The 15,163-nt window shown below is 40.1% G+C and overlaps 1 protein-coding gene across 7 annotated transcripts in view; it reads left to right on the top strand.

Moving 5' to 3' along the window:
• The window catches only part of LOC135900308 (cytosolic carboxypeptidase 1-like), a 64,297-nt gene that overhangs the window by 1,128 nt on the left and 48,006 nt on the right, over positions 1-15,163 (top strand). For 4 of the 7 annotated variants that reach the window (XM_065429779.1, XM_065429780.2, XM_065429782.1 and 1 more), the window contains exons 2-7: positions 349-410; positions 1,303-1,421; positions 4,651-4,718; positions 6,144-6,213; positions 10,657-10,794; positions 13,694-13,825. In XM_065429779.1, coding sequence (XP_065285851.1) covers positions 397-410; positions 1,303-1,421; positions 4,651-4,718; positions 6,144-6,213; positions 10,657-10,794; positions 13,694-13,825 — 541 coding nt within the window. In that variant the 5' untranslated portion in view covers positions 349-396. Of the gene's footprint in view, positions 1-348; positions 411-1,302; positions 1,422-2,754; positions 2,826-4,650; positions 4,719-6,143; positions 6,214-10,656; positions 10,795-13,693; positions 13,826-15,163 lie in introns of those variants that run through there. The other 3 variants (XM_065429778.2, XM_065429777.1, XM_065429783.1) reach the window with 2 other exon arrangements.

Consider the following 15,163-nt stretch of genomic DNA (forward strand, 5'->3'; position numbering starts at 1 on the left):
ACTACTTACTTGTTTATTGCAATACGGTTTCTTAGTAAATAATTTGGCAACGTGTTTAGCATATTGCAACTTGTGTGTGCAAAATTCTGCCATGCTTCAGTGAAGTGTGCTTAGTCATTAATGACACACTAAAACGTGTAAGGGCCTCTGTGTGGAATCTTAGAAAACTATCAATGCTTTGCCACATCTTTTGCGATCAACGTTCAACAAGGTGACTTACATGTCATACGCAGCTAGTATATTTGCATCACTCTCATATGCCATATATATGTGCTTGCTAATTTACACTTTGTTGAAAGCATACTGTATGTTATGTTATCAATATTCATTTTTTAAAATTCTGCACAGGACACTGGCGCAGTCGTGCAAAAAGCAGGCCCAGCCTAGGCCAGCACCATGGCAGCGCCCACGTGAGCTTGAACAAAAATACATAATTGTCTTGCACATTACATTGCATGTGCATGATCCTGTGTGCATTAACACAGTACTCACTTGTTTTGGTTGTGAATTTCTCTAATGAATTCATCTGCAGTTACAGCACAAGGAAGACCGTTTTTACTGCAGAGTGCTTATAGGAACTCATTCATGCAATGAGATATCTCATTGCTGTATTTCTTCTATTAGCCTTCAGTCAAGGTTGTTACGGGGAGTGTTCACTCAACAGTAAATGGCTAGCACTTGGCTGGTCAAGACTGCACAGGGCACGCAGGTTTTAGCAGATCTTTCAGTCCAACAGGAGAGACTCTGACCCAGCCCCACTACGTCTTTGCCATTGTTCATGACAATATTTCCTAATCTTCTGTCTATTATGCATAGGCTGCTCAAAATGGGATTGTCATTTTAACCCCACAACCTTATGAAGTAAGTCAGTTGATCTTTTGGTGACCTTGAGTAGAATATGTTTATGTTGCTTATAAAGAGTGCTTTCAAACGAACAATTTTTCTTTCCCTAAATGGTGGTTGTAGGCTGATGTCTGCAGAAATTTTATTGCTCAGTGGTTCATTTGCATTCACAGTTATGCAAAACAGCCTGAAATGGTGCTGATGAAGCACTTGTATACAAAGCTTCCATTCAATGTACATCTCTTAACAGGCACAGAGTAAAGCAGTAGCATATTCCATGATTGTTCCAGACACTTGCAGAAATTTTCATTCTGATCTTTGTCAGATGCACGTTAGCTTCTTTTTGACTGCTTCTGGCATCTGGGTTGTGTCTGGACTATGGCTTTCTCTGGCTTCCACTACTATTTCCGAAACCGCTGTCCAGTGGGAGAGATCTCGAGAAGGGTACACTGCTTGCAGAGATGCGGAGAATCTGTGGAGGTTGCGCCAAGTGTTGCCAGTGCTGGGTGGCCCCCCCGACCCCTGTGGGATGCTGGGGCCACAAGTTACTTCACTGCTGACTGCTTTAAGACACGCTGGTGAGTTTGCACACTGCCGAAAAGGCTGTTGTGTTCAGCCAACTTAAATCAACATGAAAGCAGGAGAATAAAATGGACAAGCTTACCGTTGGGTACAAGATAGCATTGCTGTGTTGCCGGTCTTGAAGCAGGCTTCATCCTCTAAAACTTCTGATTTCTGCCCTGAGTCATATTAATGTTGCTACACAGTGATCAGCATGAAAAATTTAAATACACATTGTCATTTAGACCTGTTTACATTTGCGTTAATGCTAGTTGAAGGCTCCTCCCTGTACTTGATATATCCTCCAATTGTGCTGCGTGAGAAAAAGGACAGTGTACTTCTCTTTAAGAAAAGAAATCAAGATTATAAAATATGAACATGGCAAACTTACTATTGTCTGTGTTAAGTTGCTTTAACTGTACTGCAATAACTGTGATACATGGAGTCAGTGAGCAGTGTGACACATTACCTGTCTTCCTTTCATAAAATAAACATACTGAAAAAAATAACGAAAAACAGTTTCAGAAAGTAATTTATGTGTTTTGGTATCTTTAGTTACATTTTAACAGCAACACTGATTAATCAAACCATATAACAAACAAAGCTACTTATCTCTCATTCAACCGAAATTTCATGTAGGTCGGAATGCAAACATTGCTTATGGGTATGTCACTCTAATAGCTACAAGAGGAAAGTATTTGCAGATGGAAAAATCTCACTCAGGAAAATAAAGGCAGCCTCCTTGTGCCTGCATTGAGACATTCCCTGCTCTAAGCGTCTGGACACTTATTTTCTTCAAGCAGGATGTCCTGCCAAGTTATTTGTTTTTATGTTGCTCAGTTTCATTGACCCTCAGAGAGCTTGTGATGCACACTCTCACTTTGTGACTTCTCTAACCAGACATGCAATAGCAGCTGGGATAGTCTCTGTTGGCTTATTCTCTTGTCTGGAAGTGTGTGGGAGGGATTCAACGAATGGCTCTGGTCCCTTTCGAGATGTTTCTTTTTATTTATTTGATCTTTTTTTCTTTTTCCAAAGACCACACATACAATGACGTGCACAGTTGTTTTGTCCTGTGCTCTTTGCTGTGTCAGAATCACTGCACGGCCTTCATTCTGTTGATTCTGCAGAAAGGAAGGGGAGCAGAGCCAAAAATAGCACAACTAAGCTGTTTTTCTCTTTTGACCCATTGCGGCGCGGCAGCCCTTCAGTGTCAGTGCCAAATGTTGCTCCCATCATAGCATGGTCCTTAATCTAAATGAAAGTTGTTTCGTAACGAGGCAAGGCTCCAAAATGAAGTGGCTGCTTTAAAAAAAATATACTGTTTCCCACGTTTGCACTGCTGTCAAGACCTTGGATCTGGGTTTATGTTCAGACGTCAGGCTCATCCTCTCCAGAGACACCGTTTGCGATGGATGCTGGTAGGACGCTTTCTCAGTGTGCTGCTCTTAATTCACTCCCATGTGTTTGACCTAACTAACACTTTCTTCAACCTCCTTAAACCTTGCACTTGACCTGCAACGTCACATTTTGTGTAACATTTTGAATTGTGCATGCCTGTTTTATTTACAGTCATCCGTGTGCTAGTAACACAAAAATCGCATGGCCAGGTGTTGTGTGTGGTGATTTTGCCTAGATATCACTATAGCTGTTGATAATCTATGTAAACATGAGAAAATTGTAATGTTTGCATCGTTGTGCAGCTGTACTGTTGTTATTTATATTATTCACACTTCATGATTTGCTGGCTTCATGTGGAGTGAAGGAAGAACAGCATTTTGGGGTTATTTTGATTTTTCTCTTGTTATTTAGAATGATCTGAACTGGTAATCATCTTTAATCACAGAGATCATTTATATGTAAACCTCTTATCCAGTTACGTTGCAGAATCAGAATGCTGAATTTTCATGCAATAGCAAAAATTTCAATCATTCAAAAGCACCTTCGTGATTCAAATCTTCAAGGAATATATATTTTACACCAGGAAAGTTACTTTTTTTTTTGTTCAACTTGTCTCCATATGTTCAAGATATAGGATCTAATTTAAGTCTTTTTCAGATCTGAATTCTTTCTTTCTTTCTTTCTTTCTTTCTTTCTTTCTTTCTTTCTTTCTTTCTTTCTTTCTTTATTGTTTCCTCAGACACAGTCTAAGAGGGGGCCGAGGCTAAAGGCGACAGAGCACCTGACAAGGGCCCCGGCCCCCTTGCACAATATACACAGACAAAATACATCAACAAAGTTCAGTCAGACAGACATCATAGGTTCAGACAGTGGGCAATATTAAAAAGAGGGACTAGTCACTGCTCGAATATAAAGTCAGCAAATAATTGGTACAAAATATTTACATACCAATTCGATCCGAATACTAGATCTACGTTGGTTCTGAATATTTGTGGTGTTGCATTAATAATGTAGTTAACACATCTTCCTACTATGTACAAATTTTAAATAATTTAAATAAAGCACATATTATACAACTCAAAGATGTTTGTATGCAGTGTTCGGTAAGTTTTGCTATAAACATGCAAGCTATTAAGCGTTGTTGTAGTTGTAATATTACACTGCCGTTAAATGCTCCTCTAGCTGTTGTTGTTTACAGTATCAGCAGTTGGCATTTGTTTGCATCACGAAACTTATTTTGTAGTCGTTTCTATTAATCCTGTATCAGAATGACAAAGCTTTCTGCATTTCATTAATTTTTGTCATGTTAGAAAGCATAGTTTTATTAACCTTTGATAAATGTTGAATTGGTGCTGAATACTTGATTTCAGTGTTAAATAATCTCCATGGTTTCTGCATAAATTAGAGTTGGAGGGAAGAAAAACATTGTTGTGTCTGAAAACTGAAGTTTCTTAATCAAAGTTCATAAAATTTTTTTTTTATTTGTACCCCTGTCACATATGCGCCTTGGATCTCACCAAAGTCTATCTACACTGAACTTTTCAGTTATTGCCAAATCATGGATGTGGGATTGTGTGCGATGGGATTGAAGCACCCTTGAAAATTAACATATAGCGTTGCTTGGCCTGCATTGGCAAAAACATGCTTAAACGTGCCTGTTTGGCAGGGGCTAGCATTTACTTTTTGGAAAACAAATAGGTGCAATTACTATTTCTTGTTTTCGTTTCTAAGATGTTATCAGTTTTCTTTTTTTCTTGAAATACTTGGGCAATCCTACTCTCCATGTATGATATGTATCTCTTCCATGTACTAAGGTGCCATGTATTTTGTGCTGTCTCTCTGCAGAGAAAAGGAAGCAGCTGACATCAGCACAGATTGACGAGTGCATCCCAATGCTTCTTGCACTATTGGAAGTACGTCCTTACAACAATTTTAAGTTTGCACTAGTACAGCTGTGCACAGGAGCTGTCAGATTATAGTTTGAGACAGATGTGTGACCAGCCAGCCTGCATGGTACTTGAAATGTCAGAAAGCTGACAGAGTTTGTAAGATGCAGGGTTTGAAATGTAAGGCAAAAAAAAAAAGAAACACGGGCAGAAGAGGAATTAAAATGCTTTCGCGTTGTTCATTCAGTTCTGCTTGTGTCCATGTTTTCTACCCCTACCCTTTAAAACCATGACCTGCATGGAACTTAAATGATCCCAATAAAGAAGTCTTCCAATCAGAAGATGCAAGTGACTAAAATATTTATACTGAGACGAATCTGCAAATTGAACGGGTAATATAAAATTGGGGATGGCTACATCTGAGAAATAAACATAGTTGTAGGCATTACAGGAAAAGGAGGAAGATTGAGATGGTTTGGCCATGAATTTAAAATGCAAGTGCTATATTGGCAAGAAGGCAGTATAAATTGACTTGTGGCTAGATGAAACAAAGTTAGCTTAGGAAAAAGTCACAAGGCCAAGTTGACAAACTTCCCTAACATTAAGAAGTTGAGAGAGGAGTGAGAATGTGAGATAGCAGAAGCTCATCAAAAAGTCACCCCATATAAGGATAGCTGATAGAAAATCTGTACTCTTGTGTCTGTGTCCTACTCTATGCACATTGGAATCCCAAGTTGAATGTGCGGGTCAATAGGAAATGCAGTTCTTTTATGGCTGCCATATGCTCCACAACTTTTCGTATACTGCTGTAAGTTGTGTTGTGTTGTAGCTATCACTGGTTCTCTATTCTGGCAACAGTTGCACATAATTTAAATGTGTCACTGGAAATATTGTTTTCAGCCTTATTATTACTGGCCACAAATTGTTCCTGACATAAAGATTGTCTATGAGTGATGCTGTTTTTTTTTCAGTGTTTATAATAATAATAATAATAATAATAATAATAATAATAATAATAATAATAATAATAATAACAACAACAACAACAACAACCGGAAATTTGTTCTAACCTGAAGCTGAAGTTATGTGCTTTGAGGTTAAACCCACACAGCCAAAGAGAAGGATGACAGACGAGCAGTTTTCTTGGAAGTTTTGGTGTTGCAATGGCTGCTGTTTACATTTTGTATTACTTGATATAGGTGCACTATTATCATCTCAGTTTTATCAAAGCCAGAAGACTAGTGTCTGATGAATAGAGGTAGAAACTTTCTCAGAATATAACAATGAACCAGCACGAAAGAAAAAAATGCAATAAAAGAACAGAAAAAAACTAATAAAAACACCTTGTGTGTGTTTTCTTGATTGTTTCACATGGCGCAGCTCCAGAGCCAGTGACTAAACATATTTTTTATGTACTATGCTTCTGTTTTACATTTACTCTTTGATTTCCAGCAACCTAAAAATTCTTCTGTAGTTAGAGATGTGGTCATGGCCTTAAAAGAAATAGTGAGTGAACAGAAAGGTGAGTACTCCTTTGGTGCTAACTTTACTTGTCTGTATGGCATGACTCTTGTCAGCTTGCTGCTCATGAGATGTGATGTGAGACCAAGCTTGCACAGTTGCTCATTAATAAAGCTTGTTTCACTGTAGTGCAGCTTTCCATCAAATAGCTACACAGACGATGACTCACTTGCTCACTCAAACAGACAGGAATAGTGATATTATTAAATTCACTAGAAAAAGCTTCACATGATCCAGTTTTCACTGTATGAATTTTCTGCAAATTGTTGTGTCGTTTAAATGTGTTGTCATCTATACAGTTTTTTATTGACCCTATGACTGTGCAAAAGCGTTTGGAAAAATCTTATAAGCATATTTGCACTTGGTAAACATTTCTCTTGACATTTGTAAAGAATATTTGAGTTTGTACTTTGAAGTCAGAAATGCCAAAGTAACAAGATTTATGCAAAGCAGTCTACAGCCAATTTTTCTAGTGATCACTTGGCAATGTTTGTTTTGCTAGAATCAGTTGTACTATCATTATGTAAACCTTACATTAAGCCATATAAATAAGTAGACTTAATTATAAATTTACTGAAGCAGAATACAAATGCAGCAATATGCATAACAAATTGCAGCCCACTGTTTCTCGACACCAGTAATTCAGATTACTTACCCCAAGGAAGATATCTATACAGAATGTGACATCTTCGAAAACAAACAGCATAAAAATAACAGATGAGAAAAGGATTGGACAACATAGTGTTGGTTTGTTCAATTTTTTCGTCCTCTATGCCCTTCATGCTGTTTGTTTCTGACAATGTTAACCTACCAACTCTCCCAGCTCACCATATTGATCTAGAGGGTCACACATGTTCAGAAATGGGGAGTGAGGAGGGGCGGGGACACATTATGAGCACTTTTGTCCTGGTATGAAGAAATGTGCAGAAAGTACCATGTCTGCACAAATGACTCTAATGAATTTTTGTGTGTCATTAATCACTTATCGTTATAGCATTCGTGACCACGTATTGAAATTAATGTGAGATTTTGTATTCCATGGTACATATAGGAAAGGCACTCGTTGTGACTGAAGCGGAACACTCCAAGTGCCACAGATATTTTCTATTGATTGTTGTTGCAACAACTTTATTAACAATCTAATTATGCTCATTATCCCACATGAGTTCTGGCCCCAAGGGAAGCATGTTTAAGAAACAAAGTATGTGACGCACAGTATGCAGCTAAATTCGATTGGTATAGAGGTATCTCCCTTCACTTACATATGGTGTGACCATCACACATATGACAGGATCCTTGCATTGCATTCTTTCAGGCTTTATTGAAGGTGCTGACATGTTTTAGCTAATTGGTTCATATTCAGAAACACTACTAGGCCCAGGTCACCCTGTGTTTTTATGGCTTTTATGACACTGTCTGGTCGTACTTAAGGGCAACTTTTATGCTACACAATGTTTTTTATTTCATTTGAGTATATTGCCCTTCAGAATATGAGGGCGTTTAAATGAAAGTGTGGAGACCATCCTTATTTAAGAATTGAAGTAGTGACTTATAGATAAACTTAGTGTCTTCGGGCCAGTGCATGTAACTGTTTGTTTCTTGCCATGTGGTTGTCACTCAACATGATTTAAGGAAGAACCCTGATAGAAGGCTGTGCATGTGTGCATTGTATTAAATGTTAAATGGTCCTTCAGTGCTTTATGAATGTGGTAAATAATCTTTCCTCAGCTGCTAGACAGTACTGGTGTGAACATTGAGTCTAGTATTACAGTCGAACCTACTTATAACAATATTCAAGTGCCACAGAAATTCCATTGTTATAACCGATAATTGTTATATCTGAGTTCCATGAAAAAATCACAATAGAGAGATGGCAAAGCTAATGTTAGAAAACTGTAATGGCAGGGAGGTCAGAGCCCCTCCCTACCATCTTCTTCCATTCGGCTACTGATTTTGTTTACTCATGTAAATGCTTCCTGGGCGCTCCAGTCGCATTTATCAAGCCACGGCTGTTGGCTTTAAAGAATGGCACTGCTATAACAACTGCAAAGAAGGGTTACAGGTGGCAAGTGATATGCGAGCTCCACCGAGGCATCGCTTTGGTGGCCCCAAAAGGGGCCTTTTAAGAAATGCGAGAATGTTGCCGCGACAGCCTTCCAGCTTGAGAAATCCACAAGGTCACAGGCACCTCACCACATACTCATCTCATACGCATCTCACTGGCTTGCACGAGAAAACCCTATGTTCGTCAGCCTTGTAGGCTTTACTCGAAGCTTGCCGACATCCTTCTCCAAGGCATCCAGGTGCTCCACGTGGTGCAGCAGAAGGTCCCTCATGAAAACGAAGCATCGGAGGGACTGAATCATCTGCCGGGCCTCCTGTGAGGACAATGTTGAGGCAATTTGCCCTACCACGTCATCGCTGCCGTCATTGCCATCGCTATCCAATGCAAGAATGTTCGCGATGATCACCTCATCAGTTAGAAGCACTTAGTTTCCAAATCTATAGCTATGCACTTTCTTTTCACTGGCAACATCATGCATTGCCAATGATCAGCAGGCAGATCAGCCATCTTCTGTTTCAGAGATGAGTCAAACAAGGCTGAGAAACCGCATAGCCAGGAACGATTTTGACACAGCCGACAAAGACGAACGCGACTGATTAAGCTGTTTGCAGAACTGCGCTGAATCAGGAGCCAGTGAGCAATCTGGCAGTAGCACAGTTGGCGCGGTCCATTCGTGTTTCAGAGGGTGGCGTGGCGTAGAGCTATGGGCACAGCCCATTCGTGTTCGGAGGGTTGGAAGGGCAACGGGAGAGAGGGGCATGGAGAATGCTGGGAAATTAGTACGCGACAGCTGTTGGGGCAGCGGGCCATCATTTTCTCATTTTCTTTTTTCTTTTTAAGGATTTCGCATTTCACTACCCTTCTCCACGGACACCCAGGAGCCAAACTTCATCGTTATAACCGATAATGTAACGTTGGGACATTGTAGTAAGCGGGTTATTTCACCATAGAAAACATACAGTAGTTGACGATGCAACAGCTTCTCTTTGTTATAACCAATATATTGTTAAAACGTTTATCGTTGTAAGTGGGTTCGACTGTATTCCTGTACTCACAGCAAGGAGCTTGCAGTTTTGTTCAAAAGACTGTTGTCTAAACTTCCTGAAATCCATGTGGCCTTTCATGCGTATTTCTGCATCCTACACTTAGAAACATGATAGCCATTGGTCAGATTTCCTTTAGACATGGTGACTAAACAGTGAAGTAAGGCATGTTGTTAAGCTAGTCGGCTCATAGGTTTAGCTAAATATTAAACTGCGTGATGAAGACATACGCATACACACTGTCTATCTTTCTGTTCATGTCCTGTCTTCCTCGCGCAGGTTAAAATTTTGCTGAACTAAACAGTGCTTCTGGCAGAGTCGAAAATTGAAAGCTGTAGTTGGCACCTGGTGGAATAAAATACCACTGTGTTGACACAATAGCCTTCGAGATCAGGCAGCCCAATAAAAAGTCACGCCACCTAATTTCAAAGTCCTGCCTATGCAAAAGCTTAGCACAATGGTGGGTAGAACATGGCATGTGTCATTCTGTCTGTGCATGGCAGCACAGCTATGAGTGTAATAGTAATGATAGAAAGGAAGTCACAGTAACGGCAGCAAGGTACATTTTGATTTGCTGTAAAATATTCATTTAGAGATAACCCAATGCCAGGCACATTTCCATACCTTCTGGATGATGTGTTGCAAGGTGCCTTTAAAGGGCTCCTCACCAGGTTTGGGCATTGCAAACATATAAGCGTGGCAAGTAGATCATGTGGCGGCAATCATGTCTACAAAGTATCGAGTGACTGTGAAAACAGCAAAAACAGATTTCAAGCAGAAGCCTGCATGCCCTTTCTCTCGAGGAAGCTCACTTCCAACTACAGTCAAGGACACATTCACAAATGCTTCTATGAGTCTATGTAAGACACATTGTCTGCATTGTCATCGATTATCATCCAATGCAGAATGCACAATAATGCCACTGGAACTGGGAGTGCACCAGGCAGCAAAAAGAGGAAGGGAAAATAAAAATTGGAGAGATGAGATTCGTGATGTGAATGTGATGTGGTTTCTCAGCTCTGGTATGGGAGAAAGCAGGAAAGAAAAGTTGCTTGCACATGGTAGTCAATGCTGAAAGTGAGGCTGTCTGCATAGGCAGAGAGGTTCACCTCCTGGAAGCATGGCAATGCAACATTTCAGTTTAGCCTATCACCTCTAATAACAAACCAATTTGAAAATTTCTTGTGGTAAGGTGCCCCTAGATGGTGTCCTACAACTTCCAGTGATTAACTAAAATTTGCAATGGAGCCTTGCAAGAGGACCTTTTAATCATGGGTCTTCATATATAATATCTTTAGTGTTATTCTTGCACATTTTTGCCCATGTGTGCATCCAGGTCGGACTCGCCTCCTGGTTGAGCGATGTGCAACTCAGGTGCTGCTACCAGTTCTACTGAGGCACCGCGACATGGGTCTGTCCGAGCCGGCATTTCTGGTGGCCCTCTGCAACCTGCTATCTCGTTTAGCTGCACAAGGTGATGACCTAAAAACAAGCAAAAAGGAAAAGGCCTTATGCACTAAAATTAAAGGGTGTGTGCTAGAAGCTGTCACACAAATTTTCAGGGTTTGTTAAAAGTGTACCATAGCAGAGGGACCATAAAACGATGAAAGGAATCTAGTAGAATGTTATGACCCTATTCTAATTGTTGTGGTGGTGACTAAGCATAAAACAAGAGTTATACTGCATATTTCTGGTAAAAAATGTTTAGCCACGAGCATTTACTGTCTGTTACGTGTTACACATATTAGAAGAATTAAAGGGCTAAAACAAACTAATAGAATGTTGCAAACCAAATCTGTGGGCAAAAAGTTATGAGCAAATGAAGAAAACAAAGTGTTGAGTGCTAAAATTAAAATGCCTGCTGTCTTGCTGTTAAACACTTTCACAAACATCATCTCATTGCCGTGAGTAGATCATAGTAGGTTAATGTTAAAACAAATGTTCAAAATGCACGAGATGGGGCTGATTGATTGTTATAACTTCTTGTTGCTGTTGCCTGAAAGGGATCTTCAGTGGTCCCTCTACCGAAATTACTTAGTGTCATAAAAACGAAGTTCTTTCCAGTCTTCTTTATGTTGTTGCAGTTTATCTGCTTTGTGTTCACCTTGGTGTAAATTCCCCAAAAAGTAAATAATAAATTATTCAATATGTTGGCTCCGTGGTTCTTCCCTAAGCTTAGTTACCCTAATTCAGTTATCCAAGGTTAATAAAATGTTACTGAAGAAAAGCGCTGTGAGTATACAATAAGATATAATGGTAACCCCTGTTTAAGCACTCCTTTTTCTTTCTAAATATCATGGGAGCATGCTCAGAATTGAGTTGTTATCATACTTACTGGCATACTTTTCTTTGCAATGCAATCTTCAGGAGGCAATGAGGTAGTTAGAATTAAGGGTGCTTAATATTGCCCTATTACAGCATGTTTGCCACACTTTCCTTTTGCACATTGTGAAAAGTAAAGCAGATAGAGACACTCAATGCTGATTAAGCCTTGTCGGAAAGGCTTGTCATTGAACAGCTGTGAAGAGTTTTGAAAAGCTTCCTGTAGCAAACTACTTCATTTCAAATTTGAAAGGGAACTGAGATGACTGTTTGGACATGTTAGTAGGACATGAATGCAGCTTCTTGCACACAAGACGAGGACAAAGAAGAGGCGCCTCGTCCTCGTCTTGTGCGCAAAAAAGCTGCATTCTTGAAAGTGAAATTTTCTGTCATTCAGTCAGTTTTGTTTATTTATTGCCGGATAAATGTCTGGGAATTCAGGCGAAGGCAACTAGGAATCCACCTCTGGCCATGCAAGCGATGTTGTCTACATGACAGTTTTTCTGGGGAAGCTAAATGTCTGAGTTGCATGAGTGACTCATTTTTACAAGGCAGTTACAAAGTGCCTCCAATCAAGTAACTAGCAGTAGGACCATACTTTTGATGTTTGTTCGAATCAACCAGAATGACAAATTGTCTGTATTTGAACTTTCACGATTTGTCTGCAAAGCCTTTTTAAACACACTGTACTACTTGTAAATATATTTATGGGGACACTAAAGGAAAGAATAATATGTGAACCTGGACTGTTAAAACAGCCTTCCAGAAACCTCGCAGCACTTAGTTCGTGCCAAGAAAAGACTTAGTTTAAGAAAAAATCACGCCTGAAGGGTCCTTATACCTTGAGCACAATTCAAATCGTTTGCCTTCGAGTGAAGGGGTGACGACATTGCATACACCATCACCACCCTTTACTGCTGTCAGTGAGTAAAACGGCACCTGACAAACGGTAGTACAGTTCTTAGTGCAAAAGTTGAATGCATGCCCATAGAGAAACCAAGCCTAGACAGGGTGTTGGATTTGCCGCTACAGCTACTTTCAGTCAAATGGTGTCAGCCATTAGGGCATCCTACGACATTACATCAACGTGGAATTCTCTGCTAATTGCAGTTTGTGTGAGTTCTGCAAGCCAGAAAAACCAGTGCAGCACTATGCGATAACAAAACTACTGAAACGCGAAAGTACGGGCGGTGCAGAGTCGAGCGAAAATGAAATCTTTCGACAGATTGCATCGTTGTCAAGGGTACTGTCAATGAGGTTCTTTTTCTTTGTTTTTTTACGAACATGGAATAGAAGTGATCAGATAGCATTTTCTTTCGTCTTATAATGCAATGCAGTGATCTTTTATAAGAAGAGGTTGAGTACTAGTCACGTAATTGTAATCAGGAGTGCCTACGTCCAGAATCGGAAACATAGCGCAAAAAATGACACAGGGACAAGCAGGAACACAGGACGACTGCTAAAGTGCCTACATCAGGTTGGCACTTGAATGTCCCTGATTAGTCACAAATCATGTCCTGCATTTACTTCTATTTCTCATTTACTAAACTTTTGCTTGTGATAATATTGATGCCTTAGAGTTTCTCTGGCATTGATCTATCACTTTAGCTTGATTTAATATTTGCCTTTAGTGTCCCATTTATATGTCTGGTTTGATGTTTGTTTACAGTAACCTCTCCTGATGTACTTTGGTTTCCTCTCCAGATCACTATCTGAAGTCATACACAATCCAATCAGTACGCATCATTACTGCAGGCATAGTCCATAAAATGTTTACTCACACTGTACCTGCTCAGTTTATATTATCCCAACCTTGCAGCTTCACTATCTTGAAGGTTAGCTGGCTTCTTCAAGTTTTAAAAAAGAAGTAAGGACTACATGCTTTGGACCCTAGATGGCCTTCGATCTGCTAAGGACTACCACCACTGTCATTCTTTGTGGCAACAATGGCATTGTGAAACTTATCATAAGATTGCTCTATTGGTTGTTGTACTTTGGTGCAGTGAATATCGTGTGGCTTTTCACCTGATGTGGGTTGCATTACCTTCCAGATCAAAAGTTCTGCTTGAGGGCTCGTGTTCTGGGTGCATACAAAGTTCCATTGGAAGAGCTTCGGAAATTCAAGGTCAAAATCAAGGTTAAGGTTGCCATCTTGCTGCTGCTGAAAAGACTGCTTGGCAACAGTTGAGTACTTCAGCATGAGTGCCTGTAACATTTTATCCTTAGAATGTCGTTTACCATGGAACAGGAATTTACATGCCTTGCAGCCTTTGGCTTGACTTCTAGCTCATATGCTCTTGCTTACGAGATGTATTGAAAAGTGAATATATGAGTTTACATTTGTGGCTCACATATCTGTGTAGTCAGCAATCGGTGCATATTAGAGATCACCTTACTGGCTTCTTAAAAACCACTATGTTGGCCCAAGTGTGAAGCATTTCCTGTAATAACTATCAATATGGGTTACCTAAAGGTAGATGCGAACCACCATCTTGTGCATTATCAGTTGCAGTAAGCACTTGCCGCTGTGCACAGTTCATTTTAAGCTGTGTCAAAGGTTTCCAGCTGTGTTTCATCTACAACGACATGGCCATAACTGTGTCCTGATGACAATTATAAAGCAGCTCATTTGTAAACAGCTGTTAATATGCACCACACTTTGTGCCAAAGCTTTTCAGCCTTGTATTGTCTGCAGCAAGAAATAATCATCTGTGTACCTTAATGGTGATGATAAAATGAAATACAGTCGACTCTCATTACAACGCACTCTGATAATCAGACAAAAAACGTAATTTTTATCCAAAGTTCGTAATTTCTGAAATGCCCCACTTCCGAAACTTTCATCGCGATGTCTATTAACTTCATTGCAAACAGTGAGTGACTGAGTGACGAACGTCCAAAGTAAAAAACAAGCAAAAAGAGTCGCAGTTTTGCCCGAAAGGCGAAGCATTGATTGCGATAGCAAATTAAGCAAGATTAGCGCAGTAGCAGCAGCGAGCGAATTTACCTTCGTACTATCTCCCACTTCAGCACGAACTAAACATCGAAAGCACAGTACATATGAAGCTACCAGCACTGGGCGCACTTTGTCCACAACACAGATCAGCTTGAAGATGAGGCCCACGCAGGCGCGCACGTCGTTCACATCGCAGATTTCTTTCAAGATATGGCTTCCGTGCCGTAAGCAGCAGCCACCGGAGTAGAACCTTCTCCCCCCCCGCTCACGCACGAAAGAAGATGGTGCATTTCCGCCGCCTTCCTCCCTCGCGTGCACAATATTGAGCCACGATCGTCGGCTGACCCTCACAAGTCAGTAGTCAGCCCGTGTTGACATGGTAAAAGTACATTTTATATGCCCAATATTTTACAAAAATTGACACTAATTACATTCACTGTAGCTGATAGTCTGTTGTGCAGTCCGTTAAAAGCAAACTTCGTTGCATTAATCAGATAGGTAGAACAAACTAAGGCTGAAATATGGTCCATTATATCTAAAAGTCTGTTGTACGCGGGTCCGTTAT

Source organism: Dermacentor albipictus, chromosome 1 (assembly GCF_038994185.2).
Source record: "Dermacentor albipictus isolate Rhodes 1998 colony chromosome 1, USDA_Dalb.pri_finalv2, whole genome shotgun sequence".
NCBI lineage: Eukaryota > Metazoa > Arthropoda > Arachnida > Ixodida > Ixodidae > Dermacentor > Dermacentor albipictus.